Source organism: Bacillus rossius, chromosome 13, assembly GCF_032445375.1.
Source record: "Bacillus rossius redtenbacheri isolate Brsri chromosome 13, Brsri_v3, whole genome shotgun sequence".
Lineage (NCBI taxonomy): Eukaryota > Metazoa > Arthropoda > Insecta > Phasmatodea > Bacillidae > Bacillus > Bacillus rossius.
The window spans coordinates 41772509-41797575 of NC_086340.1; the positions used below are offsets into that span (position 1 = coordinate 41772509).

Sequence of the window (25067 nt, forward strand, 5' to 3'; positions counted from 1 at the left end):
GGCGGTGGAAAACGTTTGCTTTGCCAGTTTCCAGTTCAAAAAGCAATTAATGGGTGGCGCGGCTGGCAAAAACAGTGAAATATCGCGAGGGCCTAATAAAGTTAAGAAGGGGGGAACTTGTTTTAGGTGTGGGCGATTAGGGCATTTTGCTCGTGACTGTTGGGTTTGACATGAGGTCTAGAAGTTTTTTTTAATCGTTGTATAGGTAAGATTTTTTTTGGGTTTTGACGTCTTGTTTTCATTTTGGGTGGCTGCTTTGAATTAAGAATAGGGCTAATACAGCTGAGTAGGTTTCTTATTGCGCTTTACGTGTCTCAGAGGTGGTTCACTGTTACTACACCCTAGTAAGAAGTTGTTTGCTGTTTGTTAACGAGTAAACGGGAAAGTGGCACAAAGCATTGGTTGGTCTTAATTTGTGTTTTTTTTGTCTCTCTCAAGTGTTTTTCTTCACGTTTTTTTCCTACTGTGTGCTTTTCCCTCTTGCTTTTCTTTGATGTGGGTTTCTTGAATGGCATGTTTTGGGTGCATCCCCGTTTTCTCGCCCTATTTTGGTTCGAAGCTACTTTATTTTTTTTTGGGGTTTTTGTGTCAAATATTTTTTTTAAGGGGGGGATATTGAGGCGTTTGCTACGCCTCCATTAGTTTCACTTTTATAATTAATTTGTAGTTTTAACGTCTTTTGTATTATTAACGTCTTTTTAAATTGATTGGGTTTATATTGTATTATATTATATAATAGATACGAAAGTTACAAGTTATACAAGTTATACAAGTTATAGTTTGGTCTTGCCTCAAACACGCCCTGAAGTATGGTTAAAAAACATTACGGACTTTTGCGGCTCTGCGTTTGTGTTTCCACGAGCCAACACCACCCCGCGCGCGGAGCGGTGTGACATCATGGGGAGGCGTGAACGAGCAGACTACTACGGCTGGCTAGCGGGCAGACGGGGCTAGCGGCTGGTGGAGTGCACTTCGGCTTGCGGGAGCAAGCGTGAGGGCCTGCAGCAAAATGGAAGCCAGTATTCCATTCACCAACGCCTCGAGCAGTGCCCAGCCTGGGCTATCATCCACCACGCTGCATTAACTAATAGTAAGCCTCGACGCACTTGGTATTAACAACCAGACATCGGGTTGAGTTTTTAATGGAACGAAAAGCAGAGCGACTATAGTGATCACAAACTGAGACCTTGATAGCATCAGAAATCGTTAACGCGGCGAACTAAACTCTATTCCTTTTTCCTGTTGGGCTGCGCGAGAAAACTACTTTTACTGCAAGTGAGACCTAGACTTTTTTTATGCTGTGGTGCGGGATGTTAGGCACGGATTATAGCGTCACCACTAGAGACCGATTTGACGAAAAGAATTGGGGATGTGCTAAAAAACATTTATAGACAACTACGTTATCCATGATTACTTTCAACGGATTTGTTAGGGAAAATCTAAACTTTCTTAAAGGTTTGTAAAATTAAGCGTAATATGTAGTTGTAATGATTGGTTATATTAGATGTCTTTTTTTTTTAAATGCAAGATCGTGATCTGCAAATTTGTGTCAGTTGTCCTGTAGTCAATGTACCAAGCCAATACCAAGCCGTAAAATTAAATAGCAAACAGGCAGTGAGGCACTTAATTATTTTCCATGCCATCTTTTCCTGCTTAGGGGCTGTACTTTTCACTGCATTTATCCCATTTACCCAGCTGCGATTTCTGGCTTCAAACCCGAGCGCCTCAAGTAAGGCCTCAGTCGTTATACTAATTCCACCACTAATGTTTATACTATTACTGAATACACTATAAACGTAGGTTTAAATATATTTCCTTGGAAATAAATTCAAATAATCATGTCTACTTAGTAAGAATATCCAGGAGGAAGAGGCAATACATTCGAAGTAGGGGAAAAAAAACATTAAACATGGTGCATGTAGTAAGAAAAACTGAAACTAAACTTCACAAATAATTGTTCAAAACATATTTTAATGAATGATGTTCTTACATTTGTCATTAGTGTAACAGTACCATTAAAAAGGGTTTATTTCCAACATCTGTTTTGGACCTGTAATTAAGGACATTAATAGTATCCTGGTCTGGATTTTTCCCGATTATTCATGAAAATATCTTTTTATGTGACTTGTATTTATCCTTGAATTCAAGTAACTACAGACATAATAATTACAATCCAACCTGAAAGTTTTATTCACCAGTACTAATATAGATTTTAAAAAATTCAGATTGCTCAAAATTATTGTCATGCAAATCAGAGCATATGAATCTAATACAATAATAAAATGTGTGTTCTCATAATAGTGACAAATTACTCAAAGAAAATATGATACTCAATTATAATAATGTTAGGAATCATTTACAAAAACACTTTACGTTTATTGTACTAAAGCAGTCAACAACTATTGATGATGCCAAAAAAAAGGTGATCAGAATTTGCACATAATTATGTTGGCAAAACTGCATTTAGGAAAGCTGCTGCTCAATTGAGAGTATTTGTACTTCACAAAAATTTGGAGTCTACCTTACTTTGTTACATTACAAGTTGGCCCATTAGGCAACCAATAAAACTAGAAACGAATTCCTGATAGGTATTTGAAAATTTGACCTTGTTAATATGCAATGAATTTGAAAATTGTTTGAGGTTTTTTTTTTTCACCAAAGGTAGGTTAATTTTTCAATGAATAGACAGGTTTTTCTTCTCTCTGTTTATCAAATAAAAGTTTTTGAACCGTATTTTATTATTATAATTTCAAAATCAGAAACGCACCTCACAACTTGGATAACAGGTCCAGTTAATTTTCCTAACATATCTACTGTTGCTTGCCCTTCAATTGCAAGAGAAAATAAAGGTTGATTAAATCATTCAGTTGAATTCTTAACTGAAGTGCAGCATCATGAGAGACTGCATTGGTCTATGGCAATCGCCGTTGCCACGGGCTGGAGTCGATGCCTGTGGCCAAGTGCCTACATGCACATTACTGAAAGCTAAAATTTTAGTTAGAAAAAATGCAGCATGCACTGAACACAGATTTGAAGTTGTCCGCTATGTGATTCACTTCTTGTTTTGTTTTGAGCTGCCGATGACACGACCTGCTGGTACGACGATCGAGCGACAACCGATTGGACGATGCCGCTACCTTGCTTTACAAAGGTGGAAACACAGGGAGGCAACTCCGTGGGCCAACCGACCAATCACAATACACATGACTACATTTGATAATGAATGTTTATCCATGAAATTCTGTAATGTCAGATCACCTCACAGCATAGATCGTCCTGATTGGCTGTGCCCAGCAGACATTCTACTACATTGCTGCGGTCTTGTGCATACACAATTGTTTTTCCAACAACACATTTCTTTGAGACATGAAAAACAACTTATGCTACCAGGGCTTAGCACCCTTGTCTTTTATTTCATTTGGTAATATTACATTATAGAATATTCCAGTATCAGAAAATGGCCAACTGTAATTAACACACACGTTAATATAACTGGCCAAACCAAGCCTAAAACATTTTTACAATTATTTTGAAACTAACCTATCAATAAAATAAAAATTAACACCCTGGTCAATCCCATATCAACAACTGGATAAAGTCTTCCGAGTACTTTTTTCCCCCAATTAATTAATTTCTTAATTTGCCACAGTAACAAACCAATGACATTTAGAAAAACAATATTAAATATACAAATTTTAAAAAAAATTATGGGAGGAGTGTCTGCTAAGTTACAATTTGTATTTTTAAGATGAACTTAGTACCTGAAATTTTTTAATGGTCACAACAATTATGGATACAGTTTAACCTGTACAAGTTTTTTCTTTTAAATAAAACAATATTTTTTTCCTGTAAAGTAAAGCTGTATGTTAGCAGCCAAATTATTCAGTCAGGCAGAATAAAAACAAACTGGACATCATGCTCAACAAAATGTCTCTGGGGAGAACCCTGCGTAACAAAGGCTTATCGTCAGTAAGGTTACTACAGATACAAGTAAATAACTAGCATACAAGAGAAGGGCAGCAGATAATAATTGTTAACTCTATGAGCATTCTCTCCAATGCCCCAATGACATCAATACTGCTACAAAACATTGGAATACCTAACAAAAATAATGAAGTCTCAAAATTTTATATTTTATATATTTTAAGTTAAAACTTTCAATAAATCTAGCATGACATTAAAAACACGTTTATAGCATAATCATAATATATTGTCATTAAATCTTAAATTAAATCTTTCAAGTAAACAAAACATAACAAAATAAAATGTGTGTAAATGGCTTCTCACTGATAAATTCCGAGTATTATTAAATAACTCATCAAAATGAATTTCACAGCAAAAAATACAGAACAATGTGAACATGAAGAGAGCCATTTCACTGAACCCTACATGACTATTACTTTAAAACCATGCATCATCTTTTTAAATGATAACTAGTGAACATCTTCCAATATGATTATCAGAACATAAAGAACATGTGAATGGCTTCTCACCAGTTATATTCTGAGGTTTGCATAAAAACTACCCTTTAAAGGAAACTTCTTAATACATTGTGAACATCACAATGGCTTCACGCCTGTTTTTTTCATATGTAAAATAAATGAAAAATCTTCTATAAGTATAACTGAGCCAAATAAAATTGTGTATTGAATATCATTACAGAAACATTTTGTTTTGCTAAGCAAACATTCGTTTCTGTTAAGTACATCTATAACAAGTGAAGTACTTTCGATGAAAGCACTATGTCTCTGATTTTTTTAAATTACTTTCTGTAACAAATGTGTCAGTTCTAAGCCATATTTATTTATTATCCACCATAAATTTTTGTTTATTAGTGAATGTTGTGTGTTCTTATATGTCTCCTAAGTGAACTCTTGTCAGTGAACTTAGCAAAAAATAATGGAAATGAGAATAGTGTATCACCAGTATGTGTCCAAAGGTGTACACCAGTGTATGATCTTATGTGACTGCTAAGTGAATTCTTTGTACACCTATCCCTCACTTAACACGCTTTCAGATTGTGCAAATTCATTTAGTGCGATGTTAATTTTACTGCCCAGTCTTAAATAGCACGTCTGTAAATTTCAGTTAGCGCAAAACTGCGCAGGCAAAATAAAAAAAAGTAGGGCACGACGCCACGAAGTCTGTTTCAACTTCTGTAAACAACAGATGTGCCGTGGTATACAGTTAGCCAAACAAGGGGGGAAGAGATACACGCGCAGGTCTGACTACGCTATGGGCTGTTGTACAAACATCAGATATGGCAAGTTAAATTGTGGCTATGGAGTGTAAAGGACCAAATGTTTTTACGTCTGCGCGTATGCCGCCGTGCCATACCGTTGTCGCCTGGCCACACACCGGGCCGTGAACTCAGTCTAGCCAGTGGCAGGGAATTCACACAAACAAAAGCATTCAGCTGCCGGTAACTCTACATGCTTGATCAATCATAGTGAATAGTGTTCAAGTATGTAAGACAAAACTAGAAGTATTACAGAGAAGTATTACAGCGCGCAGATTGTCGTGTTGGTCGCACTTTAGTTTTATGAATGTCAACTGTGCGCACAATTTTTTTCAAAGACTTTTTAAACGTTATAACCTTTATCTGTTAGTCTGAGGCTCCGCGGTGTACCACTTATAAAAATGTAGCCAGCACTAGTTGGCATCATTCATGTTTGGTTATGTTGCTTCCCATATAAAGCGCGCACATGTAGTCGAATACCGATAGTGATATCTCGCCGATTGCATGCAACGCGCGCTCATGTCGAGTGCTGAGTTAACTACATCCGATGGCCCATACTCTTTCGTGGTGAGTGTGTACTACGACGATAGTTATGCGTCAGTTCAGGCTCACAATCGGGTCACAGATTTTATTTTTCTATTTAAAGTTGAAGAAAGGTTATTTGCATGACTTATTAATTTAAGTTGTTAGGCTTGCTTTTTTATACTCTACTTTTTAAATAAACGTACTTTCCATGAATGGGTTTTGTTTACCTACCAAAATTTTTTTTTGTTAAATAAAAATCGCACCCCTACTTTTCAAACTTGATTTTAGTATAAAATGTGAGACAACAATGCAATAAAACACGGTAAACATTTAATTTTTGAGAAATCAAAACGTAATTATCCGGACAGATGTTATCCAACCTTATGTTGGCGGAAATTAATTCACACTCTGAATTCTCTTCAAGATGTAAGCCCCCTTGGGGTATGCTTGAAGAATTTATTCTTGTGTTTCATTAATACAGAAAATGTTTTGTTCTTCCTATATTCTAAAAAGTAGTTAGTTTTCTTGGGTTTGAACTAAATCTTCTTTATCTTCTATGCTAATAATATATATGAATATAATAATAATAATAATAATAATAATAATAATAACAATAATAATAATAATAATAATAATAATAATAATAATTATTATTATTGTGCCGTTTCACGTTTCGGCACTCATAAAATAGTAAAAATATTTTTGTTTTCTGTACCTAATAATTATTTTATATTGAGTCTTATAACGTTTACTTGTGTTTAATTACATTTTAAACTTATTTAGTTTTTTTTAATTTAATTTTATTAATGATATTTACTTTAAATTTTTGTATTATATTCCATTAAGCACACAATTCTATTTTTCGTTTGGCTTCAGTCAAATCCTTCCATTTGTTCGCCGGATGTTCTGTGCTAGCCTAAGAGTTTTTAGTAACGCCCGCCTGTCCGCCGTGTCCCGGAGTGCTGTCCACGTGATTGTCAGCAGTTGCTTGCAGTTTCTCCTCGCTTCTTCACGTGATTTCATATAAAAAATCTGTACTCTAGACCATTTTTTTTCCTAGAGCATTTTTTTTAGTACCGTCCAGCAACCTGGTGGCAGTTCAGTAAGCTTCCGATGCTCCATTGTTTTAGAATTACTTACACGTTTCGTCCGTTGTTCTCGGCATTCGTCAAGATGGCTCCGGTCAGTGATGGTGGTTGATTAATGTACCTTTTCGCACCATAGTTTTTTTTTGGTAGACATCTCACGTAGAAGTGGTGTTTTTATTTGGTTTTAAAAGATGACGTAAAGTCAGTGTAAATTTCTTCAGCCTCCGATTTCGGTAAGTCACAAGAAAGCATGAGAGAGAGTGAGAGTATTTTTTTTGTTGTTGCCTTTTTTTATTTAATTTTTGTTTCTCTGCAACCTTATGTTGCAGGAGGTTAACGTTTTGGATCCTCTTCAAGTTCTTTACTTTTGGGTTATTCTTTAACCTACCTTCAAACATTTTGTATTGAATCTACGTCCTGTCGGCCCGGGAAGCACGGTTCTGCGCCGGCTGCTGTACAAGTTTTCGTCTTGAACATGTCACGGATATTTTTCATCTTCAGCTAAGTCCGTTTTATTTTTTTTAATGAATTTTTATTATTTCTTATCGTCCAAACGATTCGTCACCTAACGCTTACAAAAGAAAAAGACTTTCGTCGCCTAATGTTGGGCAAAAGATTTTAATTACCTAATGTTTCCAAAAAAAGACTTTTATTACTTAAATGAAGTATTTTTGTAATATGTTTTGTTTTGTTCCTGAAGAAGTTTTTAATCTACATGTAAAGTTATAGACTCAATTAGTAAAATCCTAATTATGGATATAACATGATATTTAAATTTATTAGAAAAACTAAATAACTAATATAAAGTAATTTTTAACATTATTAGCCTGTAATTTGGGTGCACCCTAGGTTTACTATTGATAACAAATATTCCATTTTAATGATAATTTTATGACTTTGTTTACCTCTTCAGATGAGTCATTGTTTTTTTTGTTTAGCTCTAAATGTATTTTCTAACTAAATATATCACCACTTATAGATGAAGATACGTATGTTGTTGTCATTTACTAAACTAAGTTCCTCTGGACTTACGTAATTATAATTGATGAGGTGTATTCTGTTGTGAAACTGGTTTACCCTGACACGTTTCCAGTCAAGCATTTTACTTACATAAACAAATAATTTTATAATATCAATATTTATTTCATTATAATTTGGTAGCAGTAACAAGTCAAATCAAAATCAAATATAATAATAATAACAAACAACCAGTTGTCACATAATAATAATAATTGAATATATACTTCGTTTATTCTTCTTGGGAGTGAAATATGGAACTCCTCAAGATTGATATTAATTTATAATAGAAAATAAAATATATGTTAGTATATAGTTATAGTTGTGAATTTGATTAAATAATGATGATCATACTTTATAATAATAATCATGATTCTAAATTCAAAACTTTAACATTTCGATATCCAGAGCTCCAAAATTTTAGGCCTTCTAGATTTCAGAATTTCAATAATTTAAAATATCAAAATTCAAAATTTCAAATTTCAAATTTTTAAGTTTCTCTTCAAAGTTCCTCTTCTTCTTAATCCTCTTCGGCTTCATCTTTGCTATCTTCTTCATTTTCGTATCCATCTTGCAGGCCCCGATCATCACTTCGATCTTGTTGTTCTTGAGAATTTCTCGTGACAATCCATCTGTCAAAAGTTTCTAATCGTTGTCCTATCATTTTTATGTATTTCTTCCAAATTTTGAATACTTCTTTATTTTTAAGTATATTTCTAAGTTCACAGATAGTTACTTCTTTGAGGCTCATTTCCTGTTGGAATTGCACTCTTAAATCTTCTATTTTGCCGCATTGAAGTAGTACATGTCCTGGAGTGTCTTCTTTTCCACAGGTTACACAAAAGGGAGAATCCACAAGATGGAATTGATGCAATTTGGCTTTGAAGTTTTCATGACCAGTTAAGTTTTGTGAGCTGTAATAATCAGTGGAGATCCATTTATATTTCAGTCTTTCCCTGACTGATGGTAAAATATTATAGGTATATCTTCCTTTATCGCTGCAGTCCCATCTATCTTGCCATTTCACTAGTTGTTCTTCATAAAAATTGTTTATTTTTATTAGGTGATAGTTCATTGTTTCTTCGTGCCAGAGCTGAGCTAGCTCTCTCAATAATCTGCAGATCTATTGGTAGAACACCAGCTATTATCTGGAGCACATCTAAAGACGTTCTGTAAGATCTTGTTACTGTCAATAATACTGTGTGTTGAGATGAATTTAAGTATCGTTGAACAAGGGATAACTGTACTAGTTCGAACCATGTACTATAGGCATAAGCAATAATATTAACATACACTCCTTTATAAATAATAAGGAGAGTTCTTGCATTTAATCCCCAGTTTGCAGGTGCCACGCTGCGTAATTTATGAAACAGTGAAGCTGCTTTGACACAAGTTCTTTTAACATGTTCTTGATATGAGTTTCTTGTAGAAATAAATACACCTAAATATTTAAGTGTTGATACTGTTTTAACCGGTCTGCCACAGAATCTTATGAAGGGGGGTCGATATATACTCAGGTGTCCTTTGAGGATAATAGCTACCATCTTTTCTACAGAGATTTCCAATTTTGCAGTATCTGCCCATTTCTTTATTTGTCTTAATGCCAGTTCACTTTTATTTTGTAATTCGTACCTGGAGGATGCAGGAACTAAAAGAAAGCCATTGTCTGCATATCCAAAAATTTTACTATTTTCTGGTAAGTCAAGTCTGAGCATGTCATCAAATATTACATTCCATAAGACTGGGCCCAAGACAGAACCTTGCGGACATCCGAGAGTAAGTGTCTTTTGTTGTTTTATATAACCAGTATAGCATACACACGTTCTATTCTCAAAATAGTTTAATATAACTTGGTTAATATTTGTTGACACTTGTAGTGTTTTCAAACGCCATAGTATTTGGGGCCACCAGGCGTGGTCAAAGGCTCCAGATATATCTATAGTTACCCAAATTACATATTCTTCTTCATAGCTTCCCACTTGAGACTTCATATCACATATTGCTAATTCAGTGCTGTAACCTTTTCGGAAAGCGTATTGTTGATGATGAATGCCATTAACCATCTCCAAATGTGCAATTAGTCTCCTGTTTAGTAGTCGTTCAAACACCTTCCCTAATATAGGTAACATAGTAAGTGGTCTATATGAGGTTGTTTTTCCGGGATCCTTTCCTTTTCCTTTATATAGAATTTTTAGAAGTCCCTGTTTCCAGATATCAGGAAATTTGCATTTTTTCAAATAAGAGTTGTATAAACACAGAAGAATGTATTTCATTCTAGGATAGATTCTCCATAAAATTTTCACAGTTATATCATCTATGCCATGTGCTTTTTTAGGTTTTAGTTCTTTAAAGATATTGTCCAGTTCCTTAATATTAAATTCGTCCTCTGTATCTGAATCTGGAGGTTCGTTCATAACTGATCTTTTGAGTCTATGTAGGGGCGTATCTATCTCTTGGTCTTCATCAGTAATATCTGTTTCATTGTCAGTAAAGGATAATTTGGAAAGGTACGTGACGTGAGTTGACGGTCATGCCCGGGCGGGCAAGTCAGCCAGCCGACTGACGATAAAGTACACAACCACATATCTCCCGTTACCCGGTGTCGTATTTGTCATACAAATTGCGATGGGAGGCATATAAAGATAAATGGTGTGACATATTTATAGCTGAGTGTTATTTATATTACGTAAAGAATATTTGCCCACACAACTTTGGAACACATTACATAAATTAGCCTTGCTATTTATGCAAACTAATGCTTCAGCAAACGCGACTTCAAATACCATGAGCATTTTTAGGAACGAATTAGTCATGCTAAGTGAGGGATAGGTGCAGTATAGAAATTAGCACTACATAAGTAACTTAAGGATGGCTATTCACCTGTGTGTGTTCTGAGATGTGAAATCAAACTATTCTTTTGAGTGTAAGCAGCAGAACATTGTGAACACGAGAAAGACTTTACACCAGTGTGTGAACTCATGTGTCTACTAAGTGAATTCTTTGTAATGAAATAAGCAGAACAGAAGGAACATGAAAATGGTTTTCTACCATAATGTGTTTTTATATGATTATTAAGTGAATTCTTTCCACTAAACGTGGCTAAACAAATTGAACATGAGAATGGCCTCCCACCAGTGTGTTTTCTGAGGTGTGTAATCAAATGACTCTTTTGAATGAATGCAGCAGAACATTGTGAACATGAGAATGACTTCTCACCAGTATGTGACTTCATATGTATCTTCAGGTAACCATTACTACTAAACTTTACTGAACAAATTGGACATGAGAAAGGCATTTCACTAGAGTGTGTTCTAAGGTGTACAATTAAACGGTCCTTTTTTGAAAATTTTGAAGAACATAATGAACATGAGAATGGCTTCTCACCTGTGTGTGTTCTGAGGTGTGCATTCAAATTATTCTTTTGAGTGAACGCAGCAGAACATTGTGAACATGAGAATGGCTTTTCACCAGTGTGTGATCTCATATGTACCTTAAGATTGGCATTATTGTTAAACTTAGCTGAGCAAAATGAACATGAGAATGGCTTCTCACCTGTGTGTGTTCTGAGGTGTGCATTCAAATTATTCTTTTGAGTGAACGCAGCAGAACATTGTGAACATGAGAATGGCTTTTCACCAGTGTGTGATCTCATATGTACCTTAAGATTGGCATTATTGTTAAACTTAGCTGAGCAAAATGAACATGAGAATGGCTTCTCACCTGTGTGTGTTCTGAGGTGTGCATTCAAATTATTCTTTTGAGTGTAAGCAGCAGAACATAGTGAACATGAGAATGGCTTCTCACCTGTGTGTGTTCTGAGATGTGCATTCAAATTACTCTTATGAGTGTATGCAATAGAACATTGTGAACATGAAAATGGCTTTTCACCAGTGTGTGATCTCATATGTACCTTAAGATTGGCATTATTGTTAAACTTAGCTGAGCAAAATGAACATGAGAATGGCTTCTCACCTGTGTGTGTTATAAGGTGTGCATTCAAATTCTTTTTCTGAGTGAATGCTTTGGAACATTGTGAACATGAGAACGGCTTCTCACCTGTATGTGATCTCATATGTACCATAAGATAACTATTAGTACTAAGCTTAACTGAACAAAATGGACATGAGAATGGCTTTTTACCAGTGTGTGTTCTAAGGTGTACAATCAAATGATACTCTACATTAAACTGAGCAGAACACTGTGAACATGAGAATGATTTCCTAAAAGGTTGTGTTTCATTGGTATAACTATCTAACTCACTGGAGCACATATTTTGATTCAATGTTTTCTTCAGTCCTTCAGTTTTTTCCCCCAACTGAACAGGTTCCGAATCCTTTTCAATCTTAGTTCTTTCTTCCATTACGTACGGCAAGTCACTGCTTTCCACGCACACTAAAAAAAATTGTAAAAAAATATTAGAAGGTTGAACATTTGTAATTAAAGCAAAGAATGCTGGAAATTATATTAATTTATTTTAACTGTATACAAGCATTCAATGAGTGAGTAAAATGCAGTCACGGTCCAAATAATAAACCATCCTTTGATGGAGAGTAGCCAAAGCGACATCAGTGTTTTAGATGATATATTGTTGTGAAGGTCGAAAGGTAGACCAAGTAACAAACTAGAATTTTATTTAAAACAATTTTTTACATTATTAGTTAAATATTAACAATTAAACTTTCTGTCCACAAATTTATAACACCTACATTGGATCCTAAATTTACTCTCTACGCTGGAGCTTGGCTCGACAGAGGCTAACTCCACTACTTGTCTCTTACTGCACACCTCTGTCCTAACACACTGCCTCGCAACTACTCACTCATTCAACAACGCCCGGATGTTTCGGTAGCCGATGCACCAATCATTGCACAAGAAGCTTGTCGCTTTGCGTTCGCTTTCGCTCACCACAGGGGTCACTCAACCTCTGCATTTCACTGATCTCACAGGACACTGAGAATATGCTGGTGTCGCCACAAGCCTCTGTCACTCTCACACTACTCGCTGCAAGTCGTCGTCCGTCTTAAATACCAGCCGAGTACCAACCCTGAAAGGTCTTGTAGCCCTACGAAGTGTGGCTTCACCAGAATCCCCAACTTAAAGCTCGAAGGCGTCCTTGTTATGGCACTTTTCGGAAAGGTGCTCTTGGACTAGCAGAATGTACCGAATATTCCCCCCCCCCCCCCCAAAATAATATAGACTCCGCAAGAAAAAGATATGGTTTACAGAAAGCATTTCGCTATTGGAGCTCATATACTAGAAGCATGAAAGAGGAGGAAGAGAGGCAGCGGGGTTTCCCTAAAGATACATATGGCCATCTGGCCGTCTCATAATGATATCTCCATCAGACATTATCCTCATCATGCCCGGACGAGTGCCAACCAGCCAATGTCTTGTCCCCAAGAGTGGGAAATAGTTTATCAAAATGTCAGTGGCCTCAAAACTAATTCTACTGAATTTTCTGATAATATTGCCATTACCCAACATAATATAATCTACCTTACTGAAACTTGGTTTAATGATTTAAGTATCAACTCTCATTATTTTATTGATCAATATTTAATTTTTAGAACTGACTGAAATGCAAACAATACTATGATGGAAGTGGTAGGGGTGATTTAAAGGCAGTGAACAAACATATTTTTCAATTTGTCTATCAACTCCATCACTTTGATAAGCCTGGAATTAAAGCAGTTTGGATAAAAATAAAACCACTCCTTTGGCAACATCTATCTACCTCCTCTAACAACCCCAAACCCAGATGCTAAATATTTTGAAGTACTTGAAGACAAATTCACTAATTGTCAAGATGACATTGTTGATTCTAATGTGCCAGACGTGGTTTGGTTAAATAACCATATTCTGAACATATCACATAGCAACCCAAATCCAAGCTCAATCCCTACTTAAGTTTGCCATTGGTATGAGCCTAACTCAATGTAATAATACTAAACAAATAAATTCTCTACTTGTCTTGTGTTATACTAATTTAGCTGAATGTTTTGTCTCAAAAACAGAAGTTGCTTTAGTCAAAGAAGATCTGCCACATACTACTCTCAATATTAAAAAGATCATGGATATTTAATCTACCTCACAGAAAGACCTCTTCTCTTCTAAAAATTAAAAAGGAGGTGATTAATTTAATTATGTTTATTTAATGCCACTAAGGAACATGACTAGTCCAATTTCTACATGACTACAGATGTGAACCTCCTAGTTGATAAATTAACAAAGTGTATTTGTGTTAATTTAAATACTTTTATTCCCATATTGACTGCTCAATCTTCCAAACTCCCTCACTGGTTCATCAAACACCTTATTCACGCATAGAAGTCAAAGAAACATTTTCATAAAAATTTCCTTTTACAAGTAAAAAAAAAAAAAAAACTTTTCAAAAGAGGTAAAATCAATTGATCTTGTAAGATAAACAATAACATGAATAAATCCCTCCTCAAATGTTAATGAGGTTGTCTTTTGAAGCTCCTGTTTTAATTCAAATTGTTTTGCCAAGTATTTTTCTAGTGTTTATATATTTCCCAACTCTATGCCTCCCAGTGTTACAGTCAGTCCCATCCTCGATTCTATTCCTTTATTTTTCATATCTGAGAGCCTAGTACTATGGGGCTTTGAATCCTTAAAACAGACTAGATCAATAGGATCTGACGGTATACCTAAATTCATTTTAAAGGGATGTCCTCTTCTCCTCATGCCTCTGTTGCAACATTTATTTAATACAAGTTTTTCCCTGCTAAGAGAAAATCTGCCAGTGCCAGAAGCCAGGCACCTGACGTGTCCTCCCTGCTCACAATCCCGCCTTCTCCCCGATGCCCCAAGAACATCAATACTGCTACAAAACTTTGGAATACCCAACAAAAATAACAGTGTCACTAAAGTTTTATCTTTCATATATTTTAAATTTAAATTTTAATAAATCTAGCATGACATAAAAAAAAACTTTTTTTTGTCATTACATCTGAAATTAAATCTTTCAAGTAAACCAAACAATACAAAATAAAATAAATGTAAATGGCTACTCACTGATTAATCTGGGTATTATTAAATTACATATTAGAGTTTCAAAGCAAAACATTCAGGACCATGTGTATTGCCAAATAAACATTTGTATTAAATATCATTACAGAAATATTTTTTGCTAAGCAAGCATTCAGTTGTTTTAAGTACATCTATAACAAGTGAAGTACTTTCGATGAAAGCACCATGTGTCTGATATTTTTTTTTACTTTCTGCAACAAATTTGACAGTTCTAAGCCATATTTATTTATTATACTTACATCATAAATAATTTGTGTATTAGTGACTGTAGTGTGTTCTTATATGTCTCCTTAGTGAACTTAGCAAAACATAATGGAAATGAGAATAGAGTAACAAAAGACTGTATTCTAAGTTGTATAATCTTAAGTGACTGCTAAGTGACTTCTTTGTAGTATAGAATTAGCACTACATAAGGAACTTGAGGATGGCTATTCACCTGTGTGTGTTCTGAGATGTTAAATCAAATTACTCTTTCGAATGAATGCAATAGAACATTATGTACATGAGAATGGTTTCTCACCAGTGTGTATTCTCATATGTACCTCAAGATAACTATTATTACTAAGCTTAACTGAACAAAATGGACATGAGAATGGCTTTTCACCAGTGTGTGTTCTGAGGTGTACAATCAAATGATACTCTACATTAAACTGAGCAGAACACTGTGAACATGAGAATGATCTCCTAAAAGGTTGTGTTTCATTGGTATAACTATCTAACTCACTGGGGCACATATTTTGATTCAATGTTTTCTTCAGTCCTTCAGTTTTCCCCCCCCCCAAAATGAACAGGTTCCGAGTCCTTTTCATTCTTAGTTCTTTCTTCCATTACGTACGGCAAGTCACTGCTTCTCACGCACACTACAATAAATTATAAAAAAAATTAGAAGGTTGTACATTTGTAATTAAAGCAAAGAATGCTGGAAACTATATGAATTTATTTTTAACTGTATACAAGCATTCAATGTTTAAGTGTGATGCATTCAGTGACCAAATAATAAATCATCCTACGACGAAGAGTAGCCAAAGCTAACCTGCGATAACAGTGTGTTAGATTAAACAGTGTTTTGATTGAGAAAAACACGTTCAAAAGGATAGTCCAATTAACTGCCCAAGGTTTCATTTATGAACAAATATTTAAGCTATTAATTAAATTAAAAATTTTAGCTTTCTGTCCGCAAATTTATTAATCTTACATTAAGTTCACATTTTTCTCTCTCCACTGGACTTTGGATGGACAGAGGCTCTCTCCACTGCTCGTTTCTTACTACGCACCTCTGTTGCCCCGCACTATTTACTCATTTGCCATGCACACATAACGCTCAGATGTTTCAGCTACTGATGCACCAATCTTTGCACATGAGGCCTGTCACTTGTCATTCGCTTTCACGCACCAAACGGGTCGCTCATCCTCTTCACTTCACTGATCTCACAGGACACTTCGAGAATCTGCTGGTGTCGCCACAAGCCTCTGTCGCTCTCACACTACACGCTGCAAGTCAGCCTTCGTCTTAAATACCTGCAGAGCACCAACAATGAAAGGTCTTGTAGCCCTACGAAGTGTGGCTTCATCAGTTGAAAACTCTGATATTCATTTTTTGCATCATCTTGAGTTGTTGATTACCTTAGTACAATAAACTAAATGTGAAAGGAGTTACTGTTAAATTGACTATCCTTCTTGATATTTCAGTAGTTAGCTTGGTTTGGTTTAGAATGTTACGGTGCAGTGAGGCAGCTTACTTGATGCAGAACCTGGGAATGTCTTAAGACCACAGCCCCTTCCTTTCTAGTCAGGGCTGTGGAACTACTTATCGACCCCTGCCCCTTGTAAGCATTAGTGTCACCATCTGGCCCGGCCAGGTGTGAGGGAAGGGTGTTGGCCACCGCCCTTTCGCATGATGCTGGTATGTACCCTGACCAATCGGCCTGCCTTTGCGGAGGGTACGCAAGGCCCTGGCTGATGAGTTCAAATTACGAGAGGATATGCGAGAGTTGTGTGAGGAAAATGTGAGCAAAGGGTGGTATGGCAGTGGTACAAGCGAGTTCCACGATGCAATATCAGACATCCACGAGCAGCTTAGAGGAACCCAAGAAAGAAAGTGTTGCGGTGAACGTGAGTAGTGACAGACAGTGCGTGCACGGTAGTGAGCTCACACGGACCACAAGAGACTTGTGAATTTCTTTGGTTATTAAGGTTTCAATTATTTCGTTGACAGACATTCATGTAAATATTAATAAAGCAAATACAGAGAAGGCTTATAATAGGAATATATTTTTAAACTCTGTTTTTTTTATTCGTAACAATAATATGCAACAAATTTGCATCCATAAGTAAAATGGCAGCCTGATTTGAATACTACTAAATCTTATTCATACATTTAGATTTAACAGATTGAAATAGTTTAGTTGTAACATGCCTGCCTATGGCAAGAACATCAAAACTACATATGAACAAAAACTCACAGATAGAAAAACATGAAATCCAAACAAAAGGACACACAAATAGACAATACAAAAACAAAAACTGAACAATATATAAAGAAGAAAAAACACTTTGTTTTAATCATAGATTATATATTGTAATGTTGCAAAACCCTGCCCTCCCACACTTTTGAAAAGTATTTCATAAAAGAATAAATATTATATTTGGTCATTCAGAAGGGATCAGCTGATAAGGTAAGTTCAAGGCCATCACAATCTAGTTTTGTATCTGTAATTTATTTTACTATTGGTAATATTCTTGTAATTAATTTTTAAGTATTTTAATTAGAAAAGCCTCATTACTAAAATTTTATTGGCTTTCATTTTGCTGGCTTGTTTATTATTTGTATAAGTTTATTGCAGTTAAATATTCTTCATTAATAACTAAATGTATGTATTCTATAATGGCTATGACAGTGAGTATTGGGTAGAAGGAAATACAGACGTGCGGCGACACAGTGACGCCGAAAGACGATAGTTAATCACATCCGGTATGAGAGAGAGAGAGAGAGAGAGAGACATTAGCCCAGACCGTGGGAATATCTGACTGGGAAATCCCAGATATCTGTATACTATTAAAAAGGGGTCAAAATGAAGTACAGAGATGGGTCTTTACTCCAGCCCATCAGGATCACAGCTAAGATGAATTATTTAAAGTCAATCTAGTTTTAACAGGAACACCAAATGAGAAATGTAAAATATAACCCGCTATGAAACAGGAAACACTGTACTGGAATGGAAACCAGCAGTAATAATCAACTCTCGGTTGTTAAAACCGCCGGCAGCGCAGTAAAGTGACGTGTGCCATGCTCGACAGACGGAACCCACCAGCGTCTCGGTTTGTGCCGTGCTACAGAAATAGCCGTGCCCTAAAATCCTGGGACACAGACCTCCGCTGTATTACACAGACAGCTGGCCAAGTGGGAATGGCGAACTAACACAGTTTCTCAAACAACAAAAAATTATTAATTACTAGCTGCCCGATCCGGCTTCGCACGGTTGTATTAATTGGGGGGGGGGGGGGGGGGGGGGGGGAAATGAGACCAAATCTCTTATTTACAGTTATAATAAATGAAATAAAATGAAAATTAATTAATTTTGAAAAAAACTTAATACAATGCTTTGTATGTACCGAAGAAAAAACGAATAGCACCGATGGTTTCCCGACTCTCGAGCACGCAACGTTGTCATGGAGACGAAGTGCCCACTGTTTCCCGGGCTTAAACACCAATCAACATTGATGATCAGTTTATTATTAATAATAAATTATTAAGACCATTGATCGAAATAAAAACTACCCTATCTCTCAAGTTGGAAAAAATTACACATAAATGCCCATTTTCATCGAAATCAGTTGACTTGGTGAAGGGGACCTTTTTAGAAATCAGATGTAGTTAGTAATTGTCTTCTTAATTTGAATAATTTATATCACTTTCAAATCCCGACCGACTTTGTTCTACCAGTGTATAGTTATTTACCTGTATATATCTAAAAATTGGTGGTCTGTATTTAATGAGTGATGAGGACTACACTAACAATGAAATAGTCGTTGCCATGGAGACGAATGAAGCATCAACAATGCTACAGCCGTTGCCGTGGTGATTTTCTGCCAACTCATACATACATCACATTAGAAAACTCTAAAATTATAAGATTAAGACCATTAATCGAAATAAAAACTATCCTATCTCTCAAGTTGGAAAATATTACACCTAAATGCCAATTTTCATCGAAATCGGTTAAGTGGTTTAGGAGTCCATTGAGGACAAACATTGTGACACTTGATTTATATATATTAAGATTACATATTCACACTTACTACGAATAATTTAATTCAAACATTCTTTTAAGTATGATTTATTAGTGTGATTAATAATAGTATTTTATAAAAAAAAAACTAATTTCAAAAAATAAAAAAGATAATCATAAAAAAATAGATATCTGAGAAATAAAGGGCCATATTAGATGTCAATTACTAATTCACTCTTTCCATTTCTGAGTTAAAATTAACATGTCAAGAATACAAGCATACTCAGGATGATAAAATGTAAAAATAAATTCATTTTTTTGACCAACTTATTAATGTAGTCACACATATTACAATCAGAAAAATTCTTTCATTTAGGACAAACAGTTTTGCATCACATATTTACTATTGCATGCAAAAAAAACTCATAAATTTATACATACTTTTCAATGCCTATACAAATTACACTTCACAGATCTCTTATTCACTTTACATTTCACAGCCAACATGGCTGACAGCAAATCACACAACAGTGTTCTATCCTGTACAGTTATAGAGCTGAGTGGTTCTTGAAACAAGCTAGCGGTCCACAGGACTACATGGCTGCCACAAGTTTTATATATGATACAGTAACTGAGTGAAATATCATGGAGGTATTCATCACACACATAATAATGTGTAACAACAACCTCTTACATAATTTGGACATATTTGCAGGAATTCTATAAGGGTACCAGATAAATATTTTATAGGCAGTGACTTAACACTTTTTCAATACCTCAACATATAATAAAGGAACAATTTTTTTCATCGCAATAGTTTGGAAAAAAAAACATAATTTGTCCATTATTTTAATTTTAATTAATCTTTTCAATGCAGCCTATTTCCAAATAAAATTTTGTTCTTAAGTACACTTGACATCTGATGAACATGCATTGCAAGTAGGGGAAAGTGCCCAAAACCGGACTACCCCCCCTAAAGCGGACCCCCGGTCTCCTGGCTCTGTATTCTCCTGAACTCTGGCGGTACCGAGTGCAAACAGTAGTCCAAGCTTCTGCCACGCCGTAGCGGAGCGCACACCTCGCTCGCTTCACTTGTAGCGTGTCCACCCGCCATTGTGTGTTGTGGCAGTGTAAATAGTTTTTGCATTGTGCTACATAATTAATCATTTCTCCAAGATATTGGCAGGTAAGCCTTTGGACCTTTATATGTTTTTAATGGTAAGGTGTACTGTAAATGTTTGTATCAAACCCGTTTCATTTAGATGCTTGATTAAAAATTTATTGGGTTAGCAAATTGTTAGCTACAGTCGCACAAACCGGACCCCCTTCAGTTGCCTAAACAGGACCCCTTGTTCCCTTAACCGGACCCCTTACATATTCATGTCTTACATCGGCTTCTATTTGTTTATACTCTTATACTTTTGGAATTCTGTTGTAGATTCCAAAAGGATAATGGGGAAAATTGATCAAAGAAAGTGGAGTCCATCTAAAATGACTAAAGCTATTGATGCAGTTCGGAAAAAAAAGATGGGTTGGAAGAAGGCCAGTAAACAGTTTAATGTTCCGAAAATCACACTAATGAGGTTGTCCAACATGAAGTACGGTACTACTGAGGTAGCAGCAATTACAAAAAGAGGCAGACCTACAGTTTTGGGTGAAGATCTTGAACATGAGCTTGTTCATTATTGTCTTGCTATGGAAGCTACTTTTTTTGGACTTTCTCGTAATGACTTGCGAAGAATTGCTGTACAATTGGCAGAGAGAAATGACATTGAACATCCTTTCAAAGACGGAATTGCTGGGAAAAAGTGGGTAAAACTTTTTCTTAAATGCCACAAAACCAAACTGTCAGAAAGGAAGCCTACTGGAACATCCTACAGCCGGGCTCTCGGGTTCAGCAAAGAAAATACAGAGAAATTCTATAATGTTCTGGAAGATATTTATGAGAAAGGTAAATTTTCTCCTGACAGAATTTACAATGTTGATGAGAGTGGAATTACAGTGGTACAAAGTAAAGTAGCAAAAGTAATTGGCCTTAAGGGTAAAAAACAGGTTGCTGCCTTGACATCAGGAGAACGTGGAGCACTTATAACAATTGCTGCTTGTATGAATGCTAGTGGCTCATTTGTACCACCTTTAGTAATTTTTCCGAGGAAAAATATGAGTGAACAGTTGAAAAAGGGTGCTCCACCAGGAACAATCTTTGCAGCGCACCCTTCAGGGTGGATCCAAACCAACTCCTTCACTCAGTGGTTTCGACACTTCATCGAGTATGCCCATCCTACGAATGAAAAACCTGTGCTGTTGCTCTTGGATGGCCACTTTAGCCACACACAGATTATTGATCTGATCGACTTGGCAAAAGCGAATAATGTTACCATTCTGTCGCTGCCACCTCACTCCTCGCACAAACTACAACCGCTGGATAGAAGTTTCATGGGTCCTCTCAAAGCTTATTACAGTGAGGAAATCAGGCAGTGGTTAAGACACAATGAGCGCGCCGTCAGTCCTTTTGATGTAATGGAATTGTTTGGCAAAGCCTATATTAGATGCCAAACTGCTCAAATAGCAATCAATGGATTTAAAATATCAGGCATATACCCCTTGAACAAGAAGCTGTTCTCTGATGCTGAATACATTGAAGAGGCAAACAAAAAATGAGATTCAAGTTTCTAAGAATCTGTGTTGAAGAAACAAAATGCAGAAAATCAGAGCTATCGAGAGAGCAGAGAAGAACGTAACACAGAGGAACCATGAGTTATTGTAGAGTTTGAACCAAGTCAACCATCAACATCTTTGGCACGTCATGGTATTCCGCGGCCATCAGCTACAACTGAGGATCCTCAGAGTTCCACATCTTCTAAGACAAGCCCATTTGACATCACTCCCATCCCAAAAATTAAAAAGAGGACCTCGAACAGAGGACGAAGGCCTGAAGTTCTACGGTCATTACATCCACTCCTTACAAAACCCAATTAATGGAAGCTAAAAAAGCTAAAGAAGCCAAGGAAGCAGAACAGCAAGAACGAAATCATGGTCAAGGACGCAAAAGGAATCGTGGCCGGGGACGTGGATCAGGAACAGAACCATCAAGAAAAGGAAAAGTGCTCGTGACAAGGCATTTGAATTTTGAGAGAAATGTGAAAGAATCAAGCACCGAAGATGAAAACAGCATGTCATCTGGAAGATCCGAATTGGACTTTCTTCCGGGACTCTCCCCATCCAAAGATGATGATACTTCGTGTATGTTTTGTGACAGGAAATTTACGGAGGATTCTAAAGGGGAACTTTGGGTCATGTGTGTTATGTGCTTATTGTGGGCCCATGTTGATTGTGCAGGGGCTGAACAGGACGTTTAAATTTGCGACTTTTGTCGCTAAATGATGTAATTCTGTTTATAACTTCTGTATCTTGACGTTCTGTAGGTTTATTTGAAACTTAATCACTAACTATTTATATTATGTATATTTTTAAACAATAGATATTATGTTTTCTTTGATTTAATACCTTATTTGTTATTTTACTCTGTGTTATTTTAATAGTTTTTACAAGGGGTCCGATTTAGGCAACTATTTTTAAGATCGTCAAAGTGTAAGGGTTTGGTAAATAATTTTTTTAAAGCAATTTTTAATTATATTTTCCAAAATTACAAATGTTAATGCTTTACAACTTAACAAAGTAAATATTTCATGCTTTAAAAACATATTTTTTTACAGTTTACTTTGTGTTTTTATTAAAAAACAAAATGGGGGTCCACTTTTGGGCACTTTCCTCTACTAACAAAAACTTTTGTTGTCTATTTAACTTAATTTCCAAAAGAACTTTCAAGTGCTGAATACATAAAAATATTAGCATAGCCAGCTGCCGCAAATAATATTCATGCAGTACAACAATTTTATTTACCTTAAACAGCTGCACTTAAAGACACTAATACTGGTCAACTTGTTTCAATGCTTTAAGATTTTTTTACGATGTCAATATATTAATTTTTACTAATTCTAAATGTACTAGTACTAAAGATTACAGTATTCACTATAGATAAATGTTTAAAAATCTGTTTGGCAATTCAATAAATAAAAATCAAAGGATACTTAACAAGGCCATAACCAGGTGAAGAAAAGATGCATTTTTTTCGATGTGGGAAAGGGGGTGGGGCGGAATTAACCACAGAATTTTGAAAAAGCACAAAAAAATGTTGCAATTAGAAAATATGTAAACAATTCACAAATTATAGTTTAAAAAACTCTTTAATAAAAAATGTTCTCCCCTTGGAAATTATTTTAATGACACCATTGAAAAAAGATAAATTCTGAAATTAGTTTTGAGATGCATAGATCCTTAGTAATTAAGGACATAAATGGTATCCTGTTCTGGAATTTTCAGAGTAATTAATGGAATTGGCTTTTTTACTGGCTTGCAATTATCCTTGACTGCAAGTAACTACAGACATAATAATTGTGATCCAACCTCAAAGTTTTCATCACCAGTTCTTAAATAGATTTAAAAATAATGAAAATGATTAAAAATGGTATTAATAGAAATTCATGGCATACTAAGGTCTTAAAATTGAAAATTGTTACAAAAAAATATGTGCGAGCTTGTTCAAAATAAGTTTATAAATCATTTATGAAATACACAAAGTTTTTTTTATAATGTACATCAACAACTCAATATGCTGCAAAAAATGGTAACATAACCAAAATTTACACATATGCTGTTAGCAGCATTGCATTAAGTAAAAAATTTGTACCCTGCCTTATTTGTCTTTTTAAGATGAACATGTTCAAGTGAAATAGTTACAGAAACTATGATACAATTCAACCTGTTCAAATATTGCAGATTGACAATAAAGTGGACAGCAAGCTCGACATATCTCTAGAAAGAACCCTGCTTAAAAAAGAATTCTCTTCGGTACAGTTAAATATGATACAAGTAAATAATTAACACAACACAAGTGAAAGATCAGGAAATTATTAACTCTATGAGCCTTCTCCCCAATGCTAGTTTCCAATTGTAAAATGACTTTAATTCTGCGACATAACAGTTTGTGTTCTCACTTGTATTTTGATGAATCTATGTATATTCAAATAACTCATTTGACTGAATTTCATATCAAAATATGCTTGAGAATGGTTTTGGACCTGTGAGTGTTCAGAGGTATAAATCATGTTACACTTTATAGTCTACTTATCAAGACAATGTGAACTTGAGAAAAGCTATTCATTCGCAAGTGTTCTGATATACTTTTAGAATAACTTATCACTGAAACCAGCATGGCAAATGTAACATGAATATAGCTTTTCACCTTTGTTTTCTTTATTTATTTATTTATTTATTTATTTGATTTGTTACATGCCACACCAACAGCACAAGGCTCCAACGGTGGGCACAACATGTAGAACATGTAAAAAAAACAAATACAGTAACAGAACAAAAATAAGAACAAAACAATAAATTATAAGAACAACAAATAGTAGGACAAAAACAAAGACAAGACAACATAACATACAAATATCCATATGAGTGCTTAACTTCTGAAAAGTACTTAAAATAACAAAAATGTTTCATGAGAGTAATAAATGTATAAGTACAGAACATATAATATTATGTGGATAAATACAGTTGGTATCCTTAGATTAATACATCTGGTATTAAATAATTTAGGTAATAACATTAGAGCATAAAGATAATTAATCTTTGGATGCCGAAAGAATAATTTTTTTAACAAGTTTTTTCTCTCTGGTAGGTTGTAAGTGATTAACATACATATTAAAATTGTTAACAAGTCTATATATAATATCATTTGTATTTAAAAGTGTGCACAAAAAAGGTGGGTTATGGCTATTGAAAGAAGGAATTTTAATGCCAGTAACATCAAATATATGAGGACATATAAGATTACCATAATAACAATGGAAG

The 25067-nt window shown here is 35.2% G+C and overlaps 1 protein-coding gene across 7 annotated transcripts in view; it reads right to left on the reverse strand.

Moving 5' to 3' along the window:
• LOC134538483 (gastrula zinc finger protein XlCGF8.2DB-like) overlaps positions 1 to 25067 on the reverse strand; it is a 219515-nt gene that overhangs the window by 22319 nt on the left and 172129 nt on the right. For 6 of the 7 annotated variants that reach the window (XM_063379832.1, XM_063379835.1, XM_063379834.1 and 3 more), the window contains one exon: positions 12130 to 12261. In XM_063379832.1, the coding sequence (XP_063235902.1) occupies positions 12130 to 12261 (132 nt within the window). Of the gene's footprint in view, positions 1 to 10372; positions 12262 to 25067 lie in introns of those variants that run through there. The other variant, XM_063379830.1, reaches the window with a different exon arrangement.